Source organism: Lipophrys pholis, assembly GCF_963383615.2.
Source record: "Lipophrys pholis genome assembly, chromosome: 5".
Taxonomy (NCBI): domain Eukaryota; kingdom Metazoa; phylum Chordata; class Actinopteri; order Blenniiformes; family Blenniidae; genus Lipophrys; species Lipophrys pholis.
This window is the reverse complement of record NC_137628.1, coordinates 10,214,422-10,235,073: the sequence shown is the minus strand read 5'-3', so window position 1 is coordinate 10,235,073 and position 20,652 is coordinate 10,214,422. Positions and strand designations below refer to the sequence as shown.

Here is a 20,652-nt window from a genome sequence, read left to right as displayed (position 1 = left end):
TTATGTTACTCAGTAGAAGAAGTTGACATTTAAATGAGCAGATGAAAATTATTGATCTGGGCAGTTGTACATTTCATGGAAATCAGTGAGAATTTGTTGCATTACAAGGATGTGTGTACATTTTTCAATGATCAATTTTCTGTTAAGAACTAGGACCAACCTATGCTAATTACAATGAAAAGTCTACCTGAAGACAAGAAGTTCATCTGAAAGTTTACAAACATCTTGTGTCTTATTGAAACCTTGCTATAATCCAGTGAAATGAAAGGCTGACATGGACAGTAAAATAAACACATTTCAGGAAGTTAAACAAAATGAATAAGAGATTCTTATTTTTTTATTTGTGTTGACAAGTGGACAAAGCTACAAAACAAGTCTGTACAAATGGAAACTTCCCAGGGCCTCTCTTTGACTTCACAAAGTCACAGATCTTAAACAAGCAGGGAAGGAATCAAAGACACATGAAAATCACACAATGCGTTGTCAAATGTCACAAAACTACTAATGACAAAGCACTGAGTCATCATCATCATCATCATCATCATTATTATCATCATGAAATATACAGTTGGAGGAGATGGTGACCTTTAGGACTGTGGCATCAGAGACAAACCACAATGAGCTATTTCAGTTCTATGAACGAGGGCTGGGGAGCACACATATTAAAAATGAGTTAAATCTTTGTAATAAACATACAAATAACAAATGAACTAAAGCAGAAAAACACCTCAAGGCTGTGTCAGTTAAGTCAAATGAAGCAGGGCTGTATCTAATTCTATCCCTAAATCCACACACTTAAAGTGATTTCTTTAACCAATCTACTGTCCATCACTTTATCAGTAAAACATTGCGTGAACTCATCAGTGGTTTCGTTTTGGTCATTGACTTGAGAAACTCATTGCAGGTGCACATCCACAACATGATAAACTGAATATAGTCGATAGCATAAGTATTGGCACCGCAGCATGGATCCAGAGTTTAACACACACAACAGGACAAATGTACAAGGGAACAACAGGAACTGTCTCAATACTTACGACAGTGACTTGTTTGGTGTGTCGAGGCTCCTGCAGAGATGCTACAGGGAAAAGTCGGACCACTGCTGTGATACTTTTAGTGATTTTATGGACATGAGGAGCTTCCTATCTTGTAACTGGTTTCATGTTTGTTGTGGAGACACATCCTGACACATTCTGAACAGTATCCAAACAATGTTTTAGTTAAAGGTTTCACTGAAAAAAACTTTTTTCACAGATCTGCATGGGTGGTGAACGGACAATGAAAGCAAAATTGTTCATTGTGTAGGGCTAAGTCGTTTACTCATGATTGTGTCACTTAATACAAACATTTCTGTTTCTGCTCAGCTTCAGTGATGTTTTTATTTGCAGATTTAAATAATCAAATCTTCAGCACAATGAAGATGGAGAACAATACACCAATCGATGGGATTTATAACTAGAAAAATAAAATGGTCACTTTCAAAGTAAAAGCAAAGCAGTTGTATTGCAAGCATCAAATGAAGTAAATTTTCATTGGAATCTTAATTTCTCATTGCATCCTCATTACATTTTCTCCTAATCCATTTCTTGTGGGCCAGTCTTGGAAAACTAACAAGTCATTGTGATCAAAAGGGAAAAAGTGGAGTTAAAATGAATATTTATTCTATAAAAGACACATTTTAACACAGCAAGCATGTAATGTAAACGTCGTTAAATTAGGTTATAGTGAGCATAAGCATCTGATACTGCTTTTTGGGTGTTGTTCTCAAATATTTTAAAGTCTGTAATTTTAATGATCGATAGTGCGACTTTCAATCCTGATGTATCAGAGCTGGATTTCAATGCTGTGATGTATTTTGTCTGGCCAGGTGGTAAATTAGCTTTAAGAGTTTGTCTCCACTGTGGAAAAAGTCATGGTGAAGAAAAGAGGATGTATTATGATAATTAATTAAAATTTGTTGTGTGGCTTTAACTGATCAGGTTTTGTTAATTCAATTACATATTAAATGTCTAAAATAAGCACTGGTCATAGATCCAAACACACAAAAACCATCATTAACTGGTATTTACCTCACAAACACCATTCAATTTGATACAGACGCTGCTAAAGTGACCACACAGAATTCAAAGCCTGAGGCAATAAAACAAAACTGTCTGTTGTGTGAAAGTGGAAATACACAGTAACTTTAAATAAACCTGTGTGAAGTGAACTCAGGACCCCAGGAGAGTAATTCTGGTCTCACTGGTCCTGCAGCTCTACCTCATCTCATCCTGAAAGCTCAACTGGTTCCTGGAATCCTTCACTTCTCTTATTTGATGAAACTGTAGAGGAAGGAACCCAGGATGAGGGCCAGAATCGCACAGCAGCAGAAGATCATCATTTGTTTCTGTGTGTGAGAGAGAGGGAGAGAGAGAGAGAGAGAGAGAGAGAGAGAGAGAGAGAGAGAGAGAGAGAGAGAGAGAGAGAGAGAGAGAGAGAATCAATTGAACAGTGTCAACTTCAGCTGAATAACAGGAGAATCACAATCAATCTCAAATGGCAACACATGCTCACGCACAAACACACACACACACACACACACACACACACACACACACACACACACACACACACACACACACACAAACAAATACACCCACAAACAAAGCTGAAACCTGAATGTGATGGTTAACAAAAGCCACAACACAACACAACACAACACAACACAACAGATTGGAGATCTGAACATTCATGTGGATAACATCAATTTGGCAGTGTCTTTTTCTATTCCTGTTCTTCGTCTTTTCTGCCAAGATTTAGCGTCAAATGTAGGCGATCAACAGGCTGATTGAGATTCAAAGATATTGACGAGGCACTTTGCATTGACCATTTATGGTAGAAAGTGGGCGAGTTGAGGGTGGGATCTGAACTGTGCAACCTTCCAGGTGGACTGTGATCTATAAAAGGAAAATGCGTGCAGATGTGCATGCAGATTTGCGTACGCACGGTTTTACCAATCGGAATTTTTCTTTGGCGCATGCCATTTTCAGCTTTTGGGCACATGTACATTTTTAGCAGGAATCCTGCACAATGTTTTATAAATGAGGCCCCTGGAAGCCATACCTCTTTGGTCACACTCAGTTCATTCAGTTTAGATCTTTTCCATTAAAGCCATCTCCTCAGGTGTGCCCCAGGGCTCTGCACTAGGTCCCACCCACTACAGTGTCCACCCAGCAGGCATCATTTCCATGTATACAAGTTACAGTTTCATTGCTATGCAGATCACACATAACTCTACCTCTCCACCAGTTCAACAATGCATTCACTTCCAAGTTTTACTTCTGACATTCTAGGCCCTCCATAACCTCACTCTCAGCTGTGCCTCCTCATTCAGTCTCACTGTCTCTTCAGTCTGCATGACCTCCATGAGGTCCAGAGCTTTCAGTCACTTGGCCTCCCACCTCTGGACCTCACTCCCACCCAACATCAGAAACATTCAATCACTGGATCATTTTGAAAAGATACATGGACTTCACTAATAGAGCCGTTCAAAAGTACTTTAATCACATTTATCCATTCACACACAAATTCATGCACCAATGGAGGTTGCTTGCAATGTCGATCCATTGGGAGCAATTTGGGGTTCAGTGTTTTGCTCAAGGACACTTCGGCATGTGGACAGGTGAAACCTCCTTACTGGGAGACGAGCGCTCTACCAACCGAGCCATGCCGCCCAGTGTTTCCCAGAGTCTCCTGTTTCAGGCAGTTTCAGTAGTCACTCACCCTGCGCGCCTCCTGCTGGAATTTAGCTGCCTTCTTGGTGTCTGCCACAGCTCTCTCCACGAAGCCCACCGACTGGTCCATGTTGCTTTCAATTCTGTCAATCATTCCTCCCTAGAAGCAGCGCAGTGAGAAAATACACCAATCGATTATAACACACATTTCTGACATTCGTCTCACGTATTTCAACAACTAAGAAGCACAGTAAGTGTTTAAAATCCACAAATACACAGAAAAATAAAAGGTTGTGCCCCTTCTTCCTTCATTTGATCAATTATATTATTGAACGTGAAGCATGAACCGCTCAAAGAGTCTTTTTTCCATAACAATCACTGATTTTAACGTCTTATCACTTCAGTATTTGCTCTTCTTGTTGCAGTCACAGTAACAAAATTAATTTAATAAATTAATTTAACTCCTCTGCTTATTTTGACTCACAGTTCTTTTTAGATAGGCTTGTCCTATTGCCCAATACATGGTCTTACTTTTTTTCCACCAAACATTATCCTCAGTATATTTATTTGACAATACATGTTTAAAACCAAGGCCTTCACTAACAAGTGGCCAAATGAAACTACAGAGGCTGTGCAGAGGATCTTTTATATTCTTGTGTGATTGACTTCTGCAACTCAACTTGTGCAATTCTAGACTTAATTGTTACTCATATTTTAATGGAAGTTTAGCAGTTTTGACACAGGTAACTGTTTGCTCAGTTTTCTATCTAACTTTCTGTGATTGTATTTGGCTTCAAGAATTACAAGATTGACATTTTTCTTGAAATAGTCCAGCTAAATAAAACACACAGTTGTGGTAAGAGAGGTTCTGTTTCAAGCTAAACACCATCGTGGAAATCTCATGTGTGTCCCCAGTCATGGTGTGCATGAAACACCCATCAAGGCTCAGCAGTGTTTCTTTCTGACATCTCCCAACAATATAACCGTCAGCTTTCATGTTTTGTCTCTGTTTGTTTGCAAGATTCCAACTCTGTCTCTGGTTTCAGGCTCCTTAACTTCCTGTCCTCGTGTCTAATTGCTGTCCCTCACCCTGATGTGTTTCACCTTTGAATGAGTGTGTGATTGTCGTCACCTGGTGACTTTTCTTGTGTTGTTGGTCCTTCTGTGTTTCTGTGTGGCTGTTCCCCTCTGTCTGTGTTTCAGTGTCCCACAGGCATAACGCTCCTTTGAACTTGAACTTTGAGTTTTGAATCTTGATTTTTGGTTTCACCGTTAATTTGTTTTGCAATAAAATTTGTTTCTTTATCAATAATGGCACTGTCAGTCATCTTGAGTCCAACTCACCCAATTCAAGCCAAACCTAACAATAATTGAACCTGCGACCCTCCTGTACTCACTTTTACTATATTCTCAAGTTCTGAACTATCTGATCTATTCATTCAATATTCTGTACTGTACAACTCCAAGGACAAAAAGGAGATTATATAAAACCCTAGATAAGATTTGGTGGACAAGGTAACATCTGTAAGCTTGTATCAGCCTGTTCTTTTGGCTTTTTGTCCATCTGAACATGAACATGAACTTTTCTAAAACAGAAACTCAAAAACGATGTTTCCACTCAATCAGTGTTGTGTAGACAGGCTCAGTTTTAAAGTCGGTAAAGGCAGTATTTCTGTGAACTGCTGTCTGAACTAACCCGGTTAGCTGTTGAGCGTGACTACATGTGTACCTGGTTTTCAACGAGCATGGCAATATCCACAAACATGTCGTGGAGTTCTTTAATGCTGCTTTCCAGCCTCATGATGTCTTTATGACGAGCTTCTATCTCATTCAGGGCCTGCTGGTTGATCTTCGAATCCATGATCTGAGGAAGGAAGGAAGGGTGTGAGAGGAGAAAGCAATAACATAAAAGGAAATGAGACAGGTTCTCAAACTTCAACAAACAGGAACCTGCTGCATTTTGAGTAGCATGATATAATTACCCCGGCGGAGAAGACAGCAGAGTTTCCTCCTTCCAGCATTTCCTCCAGCTCGTCATCAGTGGTCGCTTTTCCCGCTGTCAAATTATAAAACCCAAGTTATTGCTATGGAAATGTTTCACTGCTGACATTGCAGGTCCAGAAACCTTCGGTCACAAACAATTACATTGGGACACTCTTTAAAAAACGTACAAAATGATAACAACAATAGTGTGTGAAGTATTTAAAATTTGTACAATTGACACATTCAAGCCAAAAGTTGAAAATTTGTGTTTGAAAGTTAATTTTAAATTTGCACAACGTCACGAATGGTGCAAATTATTTCCTGTTCTTTCAGCGAAGCAGTTAATTTGTTTGGACCGATAAACAAGCGGAGCTCCTCCTAAATGTGGCGCTATAATATAAAACAAATAAAGCACAAGAGCAGCTTTCACTGGATCCATTTTCATCACATAAATCTCCACCGACCCCTCTTTAGATGCAAACACAGACACAGAATTTCTCAGAGGCCATGTTTACGCGGACCCGGGTACTTACAAAATGGTGACATTTCTCTGCATTTGGACTTTGCATTTACACATAAACTCGCAGCTACAAGTCTCCACAAACGATGATTTCTGAAAACTTGGCCACAGTGGAGATTTTGAAAAACTCGGTGTCTCCGTTTGCATCTGAAGACGGGTAGGTGGAGATTTACGTTCTGTTTTTTCCAAGATTCTGATTGGCTATCATGGCTTCATGCTCATGGTTAAGCACTGCCCCCTACAGGTTTGGCATGCTCATAGTTGCTGTGAACCGGGTGTATATGTCCGTGTAAATTAATTTCTTTTTTAAAACGTAGGGGCAAATATCTGTTATTGTAAAAACCTTTATGTGTGTGTGTGTGTGTGTGTGTGTGTGTGTGTGTGTGTGTGTGTGTGTGTGTGTGTGTGTGTGTGTGTGTGTGTGTGTGTGTGTGTGTGTGTGTGTGTGTGTGTGTGTGTGTGTGACTTACTGATCTCCAGCTGCCGGGCGATTCGTCCTTTGCTCTTGTCTCTGAAGTCTACCTGAGCCTCGTTGTACTTTGTCATCACTTCTACGAACTTCTTGGCCAGGATTGCATGCTGTGGGAAACAAAATAGAATGATGACCTTCAGCCAAGAGAGTTTCTCTTGTCCGTGTGAAAGAAATTCTGACTATTATGTTTGTGCTCAATGGGATTTTTCACAATCAGTTTGTTCTCATGAGAAGGACAAACTCAGTTAAACTGAGCAAACTTTCATTTTACTACATTTACACTACATCACTGCTGTGAAACATAAGACATGTAGGCCAAAACTCATCTGCTTGTGTCCAATCCTGCCCTCAGGATAAACTTATAACATTATAAAAGAAAAAAGCTGACTTTAGGTCAGAGGTCAGGTGCTGGAGATTTACTAAGGTCCTGCTGAAAGCATGCTCAGTTGCAAATAGAGTCCACTTTCATGCATTTTGCGATTGATTTATAAAGACACTATGAAGGAGATCCCTGACAGTAAGATGTATCTAAATGAAGATGTTGTATGAATTAGGCTCTGTTTAAATTAGTTTGGCACAAAAAAAGATCTCATATTGATGATCTGTAGAAAAAATTGACACACAACTCAAAACATATACCAGAATAAAGTCTGTAAATAAAAGCCAAGGAAATGCCTCTCACTACAATAACTCCAATATTCCATATTCGTGAATGAAACTGCATATCCCATAGCTATTTAGTAGAGCATTTTCCACATCTGTGCACACATCACCCCCATTTCAGCTTGTTTTTATACATGAAATCCTTTAGTAGATCCGGTCCAGTGTTCAGTGTTGCTTTGAATCAGCAGGCTCATAATAGACGGAAGCAGTTTTGTGTCCAGTTTGTTCTGCTGAGTCTTCTTGAAGAAAACTCGAATGCTGTTTGTCCAACAGAGATCATGAACACCAAAGCTATACAGCTGTTTGTTCTCAACAAACTTCCCAATCAAACAACTTTTAAGATGCTTCCTGGACGTGAAGCTATGAAGTAACCTTAATTGAAAGCTTAAAACAGCACACAGGAAAGTCGTTCATGCTGAGCTGGAATAAAGTGTGAAGCTGCTGTCAGTCCATACCTGAACCAAACAGGCATCCACGCTGTGTGCAGGAATTTCCAGCACTATGAAAGGCAAATTTGTGGGAATTGATGAAACTATGAGCAATCCCTGTGTTCCCGCAGTGAAATTCCTGCCCTGTTACAACGTGGATACCTGCAGCTTCTAGTCAAGGGCGGCCTATATATGTACTTTTTTTTTTCTTTTTAAATTTTGCTGGTGCGGCTTATATTCAGGTGCGCTCAATAGTCTAAGAAATATAGCATATTAAACAACTTTGAGATCTTGAAAAGTGAAGGAAGAGAAGAAGTGTATCTTCTTTTGATTTTTTGTTTCTGTATCATCTGACCTGTGACTTGCGTATCCTGAGGTCGGCCGAGGCTCTCTCATCTGTATTCGACTCAAGTTGACGCTCAATACCTATGCGCGTCCGCCCACACACACACACACGCACGCACGCACGCACGCACGCACGCACGCACGCACGCACGCACGCACGCACGCACGCACGCACGCACGCACGCACGCACGCACGCACACACACACACAGGCAAGAAAAGAGGGACGTTTCCAAAATGACTTTTGATCAGGTGTACAGCATCACCTTAAACACAATATTAGAAGTACTTTTAATGAGTTACAATCAAGAATCTGCAGTAGACATTCACACAGAAGAGTTTTCATATCATAACATATGTGGCAATTAAAGCAAGTGTGGTTTTTTTTTCTTTTTTCAATAATCTGAACTGTGCGTTGGTGGCTGTGGGTTCCAGACTGAACTTGTCATAGTATTTCTACCATATTCTCTGGATAATGGAGTCGGATTTCTAAGCATTATGAGCCGTAGTCTCCTCCAGCCCCTCCGACAGTGAGAATACTCACTTTTAAGCTTGTTTCTTGCGTTGTTGGCTGACTTTTTGATTTCATTGGTGAGAGCTTCAAGGTCGTCCTGCGTTTCTGAAAGAGAGAGCATGGACACTATGAGCAGCTGTAACAGAGACACCAATGCACTTTGAGGTGCTGAACTTGTGCTGGAGACAGATACTCTGCTCAGACGTGGGCGCCGACAGGATGGTGGAGTAGAGCTTCTTGATTTCTGTGACGCTCTCGTCAATCTTGTCAATGCTGATGCGGATATCTTCAATCTGAAAGGCAAAGAGTCACACAGACACCAGTGAGGTGAAGGTACGTTTATTCGTATGGTATTAGAGAATAGATGGACACAATCCGAATACCTGAGCGAAGAAATCATCCATAAAAGCTTCATTTTCCACAGGAACCACGATGTCGTCACCTCCAGAATCACTCTTCTGTTAAACACAGAGATTTCAGGAAGAGTTTAACACCAAAATCACCAAAGAATCCCATCACACACTCAGAAACACACCTTTAATTCATGATCCAAACAACAATTTCTTCAAGATCTTCAAACAACTGCTACTTTTCTGATTTTCTTACTATGGATGTGACTAAAATAATGTTTAGGAAGGTTTGAAGGCATTCCTGTGAAGCTTCATGACATTACAACACTAAAAGATTATATATTGACATAAGAATCAAATTTGGACAAAACATCTTTATTCCATTCTCCAAACTCAGACTCACTGAACAAACCTGACACATAAATCTTTTAATCTTTTAATTCACATGGCAAAGAGCAGCGTGGTGAACAATCACCACAGCATCAAGACATGAAATCAGTGAAATCCAGTCAGACTTTATCAGTTGTTTAGTGTTCAGTGAAGGTGTTTAGTGAATCGTCTCCTGTGAGACATTTACACAGAACCTCGAAATTGCATTAAGAAAAATGATTAACATTAAAAATATCAAATAAAAAAAATGTCAATGTGTTCTACAGCATGTATCACAGTGTCTTCAGATTATATGAGATCTTTATTTCCATTCAACATACACACCACAGGAGCACACATAAACGACATTTCATTGCAAGGCTGCTTGTTCCTCACTTCAGACTGCAGTTCCTCCTGCCGGAGGCCAGCACCGAGAACCGTCATGAGCATGTGTTCAGTCTCTGATGAGGTTTTTAGCTCACAACAAGACAGCGTTTGGCACCCATGTCCTTGATGGAAGGAGGAGAATGTTCACTGCGGTCCTCACCACTCAGTTGGAGGTCCTTCCATACTACATCTAAACCGCTGCAGCACCAGTCGGTCAGTAAAGCCTCTGATAGAAAGTGGTGAGGATGCTGCCAGGCAGATGTATCCTCCTCATTCTTGGATGACACAGGTCACAAGAAAGCACCATTCACAACCAAAAAGCTGAAATTGTAGACTCCTATAAATGGCGAGGCACTATGTTTGACTCACAGCTTAAATTCCACTTAAACACTGAGCTGATTGCCAAACAGGGTCAACAAATAGACCATTTAATGAGGAAGCAAAATTCTTCCAATGTCTGTGACACAATTTTCCAAAGAGTTTAGCATTGTTTTATTGAAAGCTTTTCCTTTACCTGCTACTACAATGGGCTGTCTGTTAAAGACAAAAACAGCTTAAATAATATCATCAAAATGTGCTCCAAAATGATCGGAACTCCTCAGAGGGACTTGGGCACAATCTGGGAGGAACAAGAGAGCAAAACGAATCACCAGCCAACCAGACCACATTCTGTCTAAGGAATTCTCTCTCATGCCTTCAGGCAGACGTTATTATGTGCCCCAAAGAAAAACTAACAGGTGCTCAAAGTCCTTCATTGCCTCTGTCTTACTTTGTGCTTATCTTATCTGGTTTTATCGATTTTTTCTGTTCTGACATTTCCCTTTGTCAAGTCCTGACAGATTGATTGATGACTGACCAAATGCATGCATGTATGTAAATGTACACACTGGGAAACTGCAAATGAATTGCCCGTTGTGGGATAAATAAAGGTGTCTGAATCTGAATCTGAATCTGAATCTGAATCTGAATCTGAATCTGAATAGACCCCACACATGAAAGATCAAATATGTTTTGAAAATGTGCCCCCACAGCAGCATTTTGTGTTGTGGGATCATTTTAACCCCAGAAATCTTCTCAGGGTTCTTCACAACTCAAATAGTCCCTCATTATTACATTTTTCATGTGTTCAAAACTATCAGAGTTTTATATTTGATCCATTTTTCGAAGCTTTTGGACTTAAAGCTGTTCTCGTTGTTTGGAGCCATATACCGGACGATCGCCATTTTCCCATTTGATTCTCTCCAGCTGGAGCCGTAGAATTGACTGATACTGATGATGTGGAAACAAGAAACCTTTCCTAATCTTGTAAAGACGTCCTGCATAAGTCTATTACATCTGGAGAAGATAAGATATACTTAGAACAATTGAACTGAGCACCCTTGGATAATTTAATATGTGCTAATAGAGACACAGGCAGATGTGACTGACGTGTAGGATTGTTATTGTGATAGTTCCTGTGTTGCTTCAGTCATTTATTTTGTGTGCCAAGTTGTGTTGTACAATATGCTTAGTTTGTTACATTTGTACATTTTGATTGTTATGTTGGTGTTCGAATAACTGCTTTGTCTTGTTTAAAGGGGTCCTAGCCTACAGCTTTTCAACACTTTCACAAGGATCTTGGTCCAAACATTTTGAATTCAAAGTTTTTTGGCCCAAATCTGCTTTTCCTTGATTTTCATCCATTTGAATATTGGCTCATATGAGCTGCAATCAGAATCTGCTGTGTCTGTGTGAGCTGGACTGTCTCCGCTCACACATGCCCATCTTGGAAAGAGAAGAAAGTGTTTCATCTCGTGGAGCCATGTGCCAGAGCAGAGCTGCCTGATTGTGGGACTGTCAAAGGGAGGGCCTAACTTGATTGGGATTGGATGAACCACCGATGAAACTGTGTAGCGTTTTACATATGTTACCATATTATTGACATCTCTGAAAGACAGTAATGTACACAAATGTAGCCTGTCCACAAGAACTTTACGTTTTCCCCTTTTTTCTTTTAAGGGGGAAAACAAATATATGTCTATACACTTTTTGTGTGAAGTGATTTCTATTACAACAGTAAACAATATTTTAATAGAGTAAGAAAGTAAGAAACACATCCACCAATGGACCCCACCAGTGGTTTTTAAAGTGTATCTGGTTGGCAGGTTTCTTTTGTCCATTTTTGATCAGAACTCATGATACAATCACATAAATGTAGTGCGAAAAATCTCAACTATTTGATCAAAACATCCACTTGTAGTACTTAATCTGTCAATAAAGACTATTTAAAATATAAAAGGAGTTTTAGAGGAAAAGGAAAGTTAAGCAGCTGAATAAAGACTCACCAGATATTTTACATTAAAGGCATCTAATCCTACATTAGAGCAGTTGTTCTTTTTACTGCATGGGCTACCCTTTTTTGCAGTGTATAAAGTAGATGATTATGTGATTGTCCTGTTGAGTATTTTGATAACAATTTGATTAAATAAAGTAAATAAAAAATATGTATGCAGATGATGTAAATGTCTCAATACTTTCAGAGTTATTCTGCTCTTTCTCTTGCCTCAGGCAATGCACATCAGCTGTGACTGGGCCCTGTTTTTCTTTGTTTTGCAGCTCTGATTATGATTGGGCCTCTTTTTATTTAGCTTTTATCCTTTATGAAGTAGCCTGGCCCGGGTTTGGACCCCCTGGTATGATCAATGCAGGAACACTGACAAAAAAAATAAATAACAGTTTATTTCACTTCCGATAAATCTGAAAGTGTTACCCTGCTCATTCAATGTATTTTAGCCTCGACTTTAACCTTTGGCGCGCCCCACTGACTGTTTGTTACCTGAATAGTGGAAGCAACCTCTAAGTGTCACGTGACCCGCCCAGTCCAGTCCTCGCATCGCACGCGCTACTGGCCTCACGCGCACGAGTCCACCAAGCAATGAATTAATCTGTTTGGATTTAACAAGCTTCTAATGGACTGTGCTCGGTCTGCTGGGGTCTTTAGAGAGGAAGGGGCTTCAAACACTAACACTCTCAGCAGGAGGTGTACTTTATTCAGAAAGGTGAAGCGGTAAATCTTCTGATATGTATTAATATGAGGGCTGGTCTTAATTCTACACGCCACCATGCCAGTCTGAGGTGTTCACCTCAGCAAATAAAAGTAATTATCTGCACATAAAAATGACCTACCTCCTTCAGCTGCGCCAGTCGGTCCTTCATCCTGACAGTTTTGGTTCAGGGAAGATTTAAAAAGTATAAAATAACAATAAAAGTTCAGATAAAGAGTGAATCCCGGACAGAGGATAGCAGCAGGAAATGTGAACGCTTCTTCTTTCTGAGACTCGTTGTCGTCAACCTAACCTGAAGTCCACTAAGCCTCCTAAGAACGGATTAGAACAACAGTGAGGACGATAAAGCTCTGAGGGAGTGAGGTCCCCCCCCCCCCCCCTCCTCTTCCTCCCCCCTTCCTCACCATAGACTACCTGCTGTCCTCTGCTGTCACTGCACCTTTAAGACACTATGAATACATTTTATTCATTTGATTTCGTCTGATTTATGTATACCTAAAACACTCTCATAGGTCAAATCTCAAGTTAGAATATAATATTAATACAAATAACAATAACAACAACAATAATAATTTCAATAGTAATAGTAATAATAGTATTAATAATAATAATGCATTTCTTCTTCTTCTTCTTCTTCTTCTTCTTCTTCTTCTTCTTCTTCTTCTTCTTCTTCTTCTTCTTCTTCTTCTTCCTATTATTATTATTATTATTATTATTATTATTATTATTATTATTATTATTATTATTATTATTATATCGTTGTTGTTGTTCCTGCTGCTGATACTTTTGTGAAAAAACATGGACATATTTGTCAATATATTTGTGAAAAGTAACTTTTTGGGTGGAAAGGGGGACACTTAACTTTATTCCATTAACAATTATAAACTGTGAAATGTGATTATCAATTAAATTCTGTCAGATTGAATGTAATATTTGCAGTTCATTAAAAGAATAATGTTTAGAAATACTTTCTTTCATATATGAAAATGTAGAAAATGATTTGCACCTTCTATTTGCGGTTGCAATATTTTAAATTATAGAATGCAATCTTAGAAATGAATGTTTTTTTTAATCTTATACTTCACCTCTGAAGTGGTGCTTCAATTAGTTGACACGGGCAGTCATAGACGTATATAAACTATACATATACGTACATGTCTACGGTGGCAGTAGTAGTAGTCGTAAACACATTTTTTAAAACTCTTTCTCATTATGACCTCTAGATGGCAGTAACATCAACTGATTTAGCCAGACAGGTTTGAGAGAAAAGCACTGATGACCACAGAAGAGGAGGGGAGAGAAGTGAGGAGGTTTATGGACCCAGTGAGGAGGAAGGAAGATAGAGGTAGCGATCCATGGTGTCAATCTGTATAAGAATTTGGGTTGACACCATGGATAAAGAAAATCCATATTTCTCCTGTGGCTCACAGTTCTTGCCAATGACTGATAAATATTTAAATGTAAAATGTGATACTTTAGAGAGAAACAATATAAAACACTCTGACAGAATTTCTCCAACTAGTTTTAATATGAAGGAGAATCCTGATTTAATTTATATAATTTTATCAAGTAGAATCGTTCATTATGTGAAGAAAATCTCTGTCTTCAGCTTGAACTCTCACTGTGAACGACAGGAAACTCAGCCCTTATTTGAATGTGGACCGAATATATTGCTGTGTTGTTCATGTCATCAAAATGAATATGCTGATGTTTCATATGTAGTATATGTATTTGAATGCAGTGATGATTGAATGGAATCGAATCTCCTGCTCGCCTCAGGCCTCATCCTTGCCACCACCAGTTTCCACATTCCGGGGTGAGGACTAATTCTAGATCATTGAATCCATGCATTCATAACTTCGTTCATAGTCTTCCGCCGGGCTCTGAGCACCAAATAACCGTAAGCCAATAAAGCTCTTCTAACGCATATTGTGAGTCTTTTAAGATTGAATTTGTCATTTAGAAACTGTCAGTAAAACAAGGAATATTGTGATTCTGTATTTCTAGAATAGTACAATATGAGAGGAGCAAAGTTTCCAGCATTCACATTTATTAAGGAACATTATCAAAAATCTGTACAGAACTGACACAAAAAGAGAAACATTCCAAACTAGACAAAGAAGTCATGGAGAGTAAAAAGACTGTAGAGAAGTTAATCGCTCCACAACACACTGAGCCGAGAGTCGGGCTTCCGGTTCAGCATCCCAGCAGTCAGTCAGGAGCTCCTTCAGTGCAGGACCCTGAGAACAAAAGCACATTCATTCAGACAGACAGACAGACAGACAGACAGACAGACGCTTTCAGACTGAACAGGCCCCGTGCTGGATCACCTGCAGTAACAGCTCCCAGTGTTCAGGTACAGAGGGTCTCTGGTCCATGTAGGACACGTGCTGGACGAGGCTCCCCACAGTCACGGCGGCTCCGAGCTCCAGTTCATATGGTAGCAGATGCTGTGGAGCAACACCACCTGCAGACAAATCACATGATTTATTTCACCGACACATCCGTCATCCATCCATCCATTGACCCATCAGACGGACCTGACAGTGACCATCTATTACTGCTTCTTCATCCAGCTTGTGATCAAATACATTCAAGTGTGTCTCAAGGCTGAAAGACAAAAATCAACTCGACTGAGATACTTCCAACCTGTATTTAGTCTGATGTCTTCTTCCTGTGAGGAAGCACTGCTGAATCTAAAATGTAGCATGACTGACTGACACCCTGGATGAAATGTGCTCATTTATCAATTTAGATAAATTTAAGAATGAGAGACGATCTGACACAAAGTTTGTGGGGCAACAGAGAAAATATTTTATAATAAAGTCCACAAATAAAAGTCAATCGGGGCCAGTTGAGAAAAGTTCTCTGAAGTGCTGAGCTGATAAGCTCCTTTAAAACACATTCAAAACACAAACGTTCTCAGCTGTTGTAAATCACATTGCGATTTGTACTTGAACATTCGTCCCAATGTTCTGCATGATCTGGACCAGACGTGTATTATGTCATGTAACATGTAAAACTGATTGTGTGTGTTATTCTACACATCTGTCAGACTTGATCCTGTTTCTATCCACACAGACCTCGATCAGATCAGTTTCTGTGTTCAGTGATAATATAAATCTGACTCATGGGTGCAGGGTGATGAATTCAGTGAGCCGTGACACAGAAACAGTCTACTTGTTACTCTTTGTCAGTCCTGAACAAAAGCGTTAGGTTTTAGTTCTCCGTTCTTCATTTGATTCATTCCCAAAACAGCAACACTCTCTTGCTTGTTGTGTGAAAAACCCCCACGAAGACAGAGCAAACAAACTCTTTAACCAGGACTTTAGGATCAAATATTCTCCAGGAAAAAGAATGAAGGTGCACACAAACAAAGGATTCGTATTTTGTTTTGAAGGATGCTGCTTTTGTCATATTTTGGCACATCAGAGACTGGAAACAGGCTTTCTTGAGGCCTTCGGCACAAGGTCCTCTGTATTTATTGAGACACTGAAATATTGTGTGTGCCTCACCTTGGAATAGGTCACAGCAGCGCATCCAGATCTCCCACAGCAGCAGGCCCAGAGCGTAGATGTCCGACTGCAGCAGGAAGGAGCTGCTGCTCAGGTTCACCGAGCCCTCCAGGAGCTCCGGGGACATGTAACGCAGCGTGCCCAGCTGAGTGTGACCCTGCAGGAGGGTGAAGGGGTCAACACACTTATTACTTGGATCACATGCAGTGATGAGCTGTGTCCTGGCCCTCTGTGAGTCTCACCTCCATGTCTGTGGCGTGGCAGTGCCGGGAGCGAGGACCCGAACAGGAGCGCAGGACGGTGGAGGACCCAAAGTCACACAGCACGCAGGTCACGTCCGCCCGCACCAGCACGTTGGAGCTGCTCAGGTCTCTGTGGCTCACCGCTGGCTTGTGCTCATCTTCATGGAAAACACACGTGAATGGATTTATAAATACAGCAGAATGTTAAATAGAAAAGATCAGAATGTTTTTGTGCTTCTGTCAATTAAATACAGGGTTTAAATGGAGAGAAAACCATTGCATTGTTATTACACACACACACACACACACACACACACACACACACACACACTCGGTTGTAGTACCGTGGTGCAGTAGGTCAGAGTGCAGGTACGAAAGTCCCTGTGATAACGACTGGCACAGCTTCAGGGACAACGTCCAGCTGCTGGTGTGTTTACTGAGAAATGAGTGGAGAGAGCCCTGAAACCACAAACACACCAGGTATTATTACAATAATTATTACAGTTACTATTTCACGATGGGCACAAGGAATGCAGCTGTCATCACAAAAAAATCTTTTGGGTACTCTGGTTTTCTCCCACAGTCTAAAAAACATGCATTGGGGGTCCCTGGGCAAGACCCTCGACCCCCACCAGCTCCACTTGAGCGCCGCTCTGTGGCTGCCTACCAATGGTCAGATTCCCCCACTGGAGATTATTAAAGTATCATTGTAAAAACAAAACAAACAAAAAAAACAACAGCAATTGTTGGTTTTTGTTGCATTTTCTTCTTGTGTTCACGTCTTTGTCACTATCTTTATTCTTGGAACTCCATTTGCTCAGTCTTTGTGGACATTTGTCTCCCAGTTCTTTGGTCTTTTTTAAACCATCGTCTGCATTTGTCATCTAGTGGTGTCGCACAGCAAAGTAGTGGTAAGGTCTTTCACCTCACAGAGAGAAACCCCCAGGTCGATTCCTTCCACATGTGTGATACTGCATAGTGAACAGTACAGGGTGTTCTCTGATTTCAGGCGTGGCCTCCACCCTCCTGTGACCCCAGGAAGCAATTTTCACTCACATATTCAGCAAACTGCAGCATAATGAACCAGCTGCCATCATCAGGTCTCCTCCCAGTGCCGAGGAAGTGCACAATCCCAGCATGCCTCATCAGGGGGAGCTCGTAAACCTCCTTCTCTGCTGTAAATCTCTGTTTCCAGGCAGCAGGGAAAACTTTCACAGCCACCGCAGATCCTTTGTACCTCCCCTGGAAAACAGTGGCAAAGTGGCCTTGGCCCACAATCTGCAGGATGTAAACAAACAGTCACTGAATGGTTCACAGACATTGAGACTTAAAGCAATCTTAAAGCTGAACTTTCCAGCTGCAGCTCGACGTGAGTGCTGTGGATGTCGGAGGACTTTGTTGTGTGGCAGGAAGACGATGGGAGGACAATGTAGTCGTGACAGGAGGACCGTGGATCCTCCTCTGAAAACAACACACATTATTTCTTTACAGCACACACAAATAGGTGATCCAGCACATAACCACTAACTGAGAATGGAACTAAACCAGAAGGACTGTGGCTGAGATGAAGGGGAGGACTGTGATAAATATCAAGGTCAGAGTTACACACAGGCAGAAAACCCACTGTGAGAAAGGATGTTACAAAATGTGTAATCAATGCGATCAATGCCTGGATGTCCCCAATCCTGAGTTTCTCTGAGTTACGTTCTTAAAGTTTAAAAAAAGGAAACAATAGAATAACAATGATAATGAACAAAGAACAGAGGACTCCATCAGAGCTGAGCTTTCTTATCATGTCAGAATGGAGCAAAATGTGGGAGAAACTGCATTCCTCTGCAGGTTTCATCATTTTATCTCTGTAGAAAACTGAATGGAAATGTAGGTTGAAAAACAGATAATTATTGATAATATTTAGAAACAAATTTTGACAGACAAATTCCGTATTTCTTTACCATGTTAGACAAGAGAACAGTAGCAGAGGTTAACTGCTTTTACTCGTCTTTACTTATCGAGAGTCAGAGACATCAAGTACTCATGAAACAAAATGTATGTAGGCACAAGGACAATGCGCAAACTTGACAGGGTACAGAACCAATCTGGACTCAAACCCGGGTCTTCTCATTGGTAGCAGGAGTGCCAGCCAATGAGAGAAAAGGAGTGTGCGGTTGTTGAAGGTCAACCTGCATGTTAAATTTGGCACAAGTTTGGCACCAGAAGCCTCCCTGTTAAAATAGTTTCAGTCAGATATTAGACAGGGGGTCCACAGACTTTCTTACAGGCAATTTGAGGGGCTCCAAGGAAAAAAGGGTGAAAACCAATGCTCTCCACATTTATTATACCTACAAATAAATACCATGCACTTATATATATATATATATATATAAACTCTCCTGGTGCAGACAGACTGGATGATAAATGTCCACTGGAATCAGTCTGATAGAAGTGATTCCTCACATTGACAGGAAAACCAAAACATGGTTAAAAGGCCCAAATTATAGAATTGTGGGAGAAAAGGCGAGAGGGAGTGGTTATTTCCCTGTGTGACATCATGAAAGGAAACTCTCAGATTCTCCTGTATGAGAACACATTCACTAAAAAGTGGAGCAAGCAAGTGAGGGAGATGACCGACTTTCAATTCTAGAGCCTCGTATACAGGCTATGGGTGTCCCCATAGCCTGTATATGAGGCTCTATGACGCTCTAGAATTGAAAGAATTGAAAGGAAGTACATTCTGCTGATTATAGGACCTTTAATGCTGAAAACCATAAAGAAAAACGTTACTTGTCTTTTTGAATGCTCTTCTCCATTTGGCAGCAAAAAACATGAGCATGACGAGCAGAAACACAACTGTAAGTTTCACTGCAGTCCTCATGAGGTCGTCTGAAATCACATGAAACAGGAAGTGTGTATGACTGTTACATGAATTCTGGAAATGACAAATAATCTTGAATTATACTTAACAGATCCTTAACAGTGTGTCCTAACGAACACACACGGTAGCTTATAGCAGCTCAAATAAAGTCAATCAGACTGTGTTGTTTTGATTTTCCAGCCTTCATACCTGCAGAGGAGGAGGAGTGGGTGCGTTTGGGCTCTCCAGACACGGAGCTCCAGGTGATGTTGCTGTTGCACAAGTCCGTGTTGCACACACACTTGCTGAAGTTGTTGAAGCGCGGTTGAGCCTTGCAGGTTGCATCAGGGCAGGACTTTTCAACCACATCACAAGCTGCACCAGGATGATCGGTAGCACAGCTTAAAACATGTAAATCATCCAGCCCGACCGATAAAACGTTTGATGACAAAGATACAAAGCTGGTCCAGACTTTGATTTCTTACCAAGAACATCGACCTTCGGCTGGCCATCCACCATCCAGAAGTAACCCACACAGCAGTGTGTGTTCTCGCACAGCTGCACTGAGCCGCTCACGTTTCCAGCAGCAGTGTATTTGTGGTTCTGTGGCGTCACCTGGAAAACACACCGCCTCTTCTGAAGGGCGGACTGGCTGGAAATGCAGATAAACAAGCACTCTGAGGAAAAAGCAAATAAAAAGTTTGAGAGTGCTGATAAAGATGAGGAGTAATGACAGCACGTGGAATAAATTCAAAATAATATATGGTAGAGAAAGAGCTTTCATGATGGCAGGGAGCCTCAAAATGTGAACAATGAGCCCAAACATCAAGTAAAAGTTTTTGAACCTTATAATAATGCATTAATGTACTTTTTAAAAAGCAGAGCTGCTTTTGGCCTGCTTGGTGTGATATTAAACATTCCCAACCACCATGACTGTAAAACACTGATTTTGCATCAAAGATTATTTTGGAATGTGTTAAGTTTTTATTTTTTTTTAATTTATATAGCACATTTTTACCACTTCAGCACTCTCATTATGGTAAATAACATCCAAGGTGTGGCGAGTCAATCTAATGACTGATTCACTCACACAGATCTGTATCGATGGCTGCACTGCAACGTGGGAAACTACCGGTTCGAGCTGCGAAGACAAGCAACAAACTCTGCTCTACATTTGTGTTTTGATTTGATAAATAAAAGATACTTTTTTTTTGGAATCATGATATTTTTCTCTTCTTGGACACTGTTACATGCCAG

The 20,652-nt window shown here is 40.6% G+C and overlaps 2 protein-coding genes across 2 annotated transcripts; both read right to left on the bottom strand.

The window, feature by feature from the left end:
• Nucleotides 1-300: 300 nt before the first annotated feature.
• Nucleotides 301-13,213, bottom strand: LOC308110233 (syntaxin-3-like). Its single transcript, XM_080464414.1, has 10 exons — nt 12,909-13,213; nt 9,021-9,095; nt 8,831-8,930; nt 8,668-8,742; nt 8,135-8,205; nt 6,687-6,795; nt 5,696-5,769; nt 5,443-5,577; nt 3,763-3,873; nt 301-2,386 (listed from the first exon to the last, which is right to left on the bottom strand). The coding sequence occupies exons 1-10, from the start codon at nt 12,936-12,938 to the stop codon at nt 2,309-2,311; spliced, it is 858 nt and encodes a 285-aa protein (XP_080320540.1). The 5' UTR covers nt 12,939-13,213; the 3' UTR covers nt 301-2,308.
• Nucleotides 13,214-14,823: 1,610 nt separating this feature from the next.
• LOC308110045 (bone morphogenetic protein receptor type-2-like) lies at nt 14,824-19,334 on the bottom strand. Its single transcript, XM_080464069.1, has 8 exons — nt 19,326-19,334; nt 17,895-18,005; nt 17,601-17,822; nt 16,889-17,003; nt 16,545-16,702; nt 16,303-16,459; nt 15,118-15,254; nt 14,824-15,027 (listed from the first exon to the last, which is right to left on the bottom strand). The coding sequence occupies exons 3-8, from the start codon at nt 17,688-17,690 to the stop codon at nt 14,911-14,913; spliced, it is 774 nt and encodes a 257-aa protein (XP_080320195.1). The 5' UTR covers nt 17,691-17,822; nt 17,895-18,005; nt 19,326-19,334; the 3' UTR covers nt 14,824-14,910.
• Between the last annotated feature and the right edge of the window lie 1,318 nt (nt 19,335-20,652).

What these genes read in the sequence shown, in the direction of transcription:
- LOC308110233 (XM_080464414.1), bottom strand. Translation starts at nt 12,938, where the DNA reads ATGAAGGACCGACTGGCGCAGCTGAAGGAG. An exon ending in CCATGCTCGTTGAAAACCAG is followed by an intron (nt 3,874 to 5,442) that starts GTACACATGTAG and finishes CGCTGCTTCTAG; the next exon opens with GGAGGAATGATTGACAGAAT. An exon ending in TCCAGCAGGAGGCGCGCAGG is followed by an intron (nt 2,387 to 3,762) that starts GTGAGTGACTAC and finishes TCTCACACACAG; the next exon opens with AAACAAATGATGATCTTCTG.
- LOC308110045 (XM_080464069.1), bottom strand. Translation starts at nt 17,690, where the DNA reads ATGAGGCATGCTGGGATTGTGCACTTCCTCGGCACTGGGAGGAGACCT. An exon ending in TGCTGCAGTTTGCTGAATAT is followed by an intron (nt 17,004 to 17,600) that starts GTGAGTGAAAAT and finishes TTGTGGTTTCAG; the next exon opens with GGCTCTCTCCACTCATTTCT. An exon ending in ACTGGGAGCTGTTACTGCAG is followed by an intron (nt 15,028 to 15,117) that starts GTGATCCAGCAC and finishes TTTTGTTCTCAG; the next exon opens with GGTCCTGCACTGAAGGAGCT.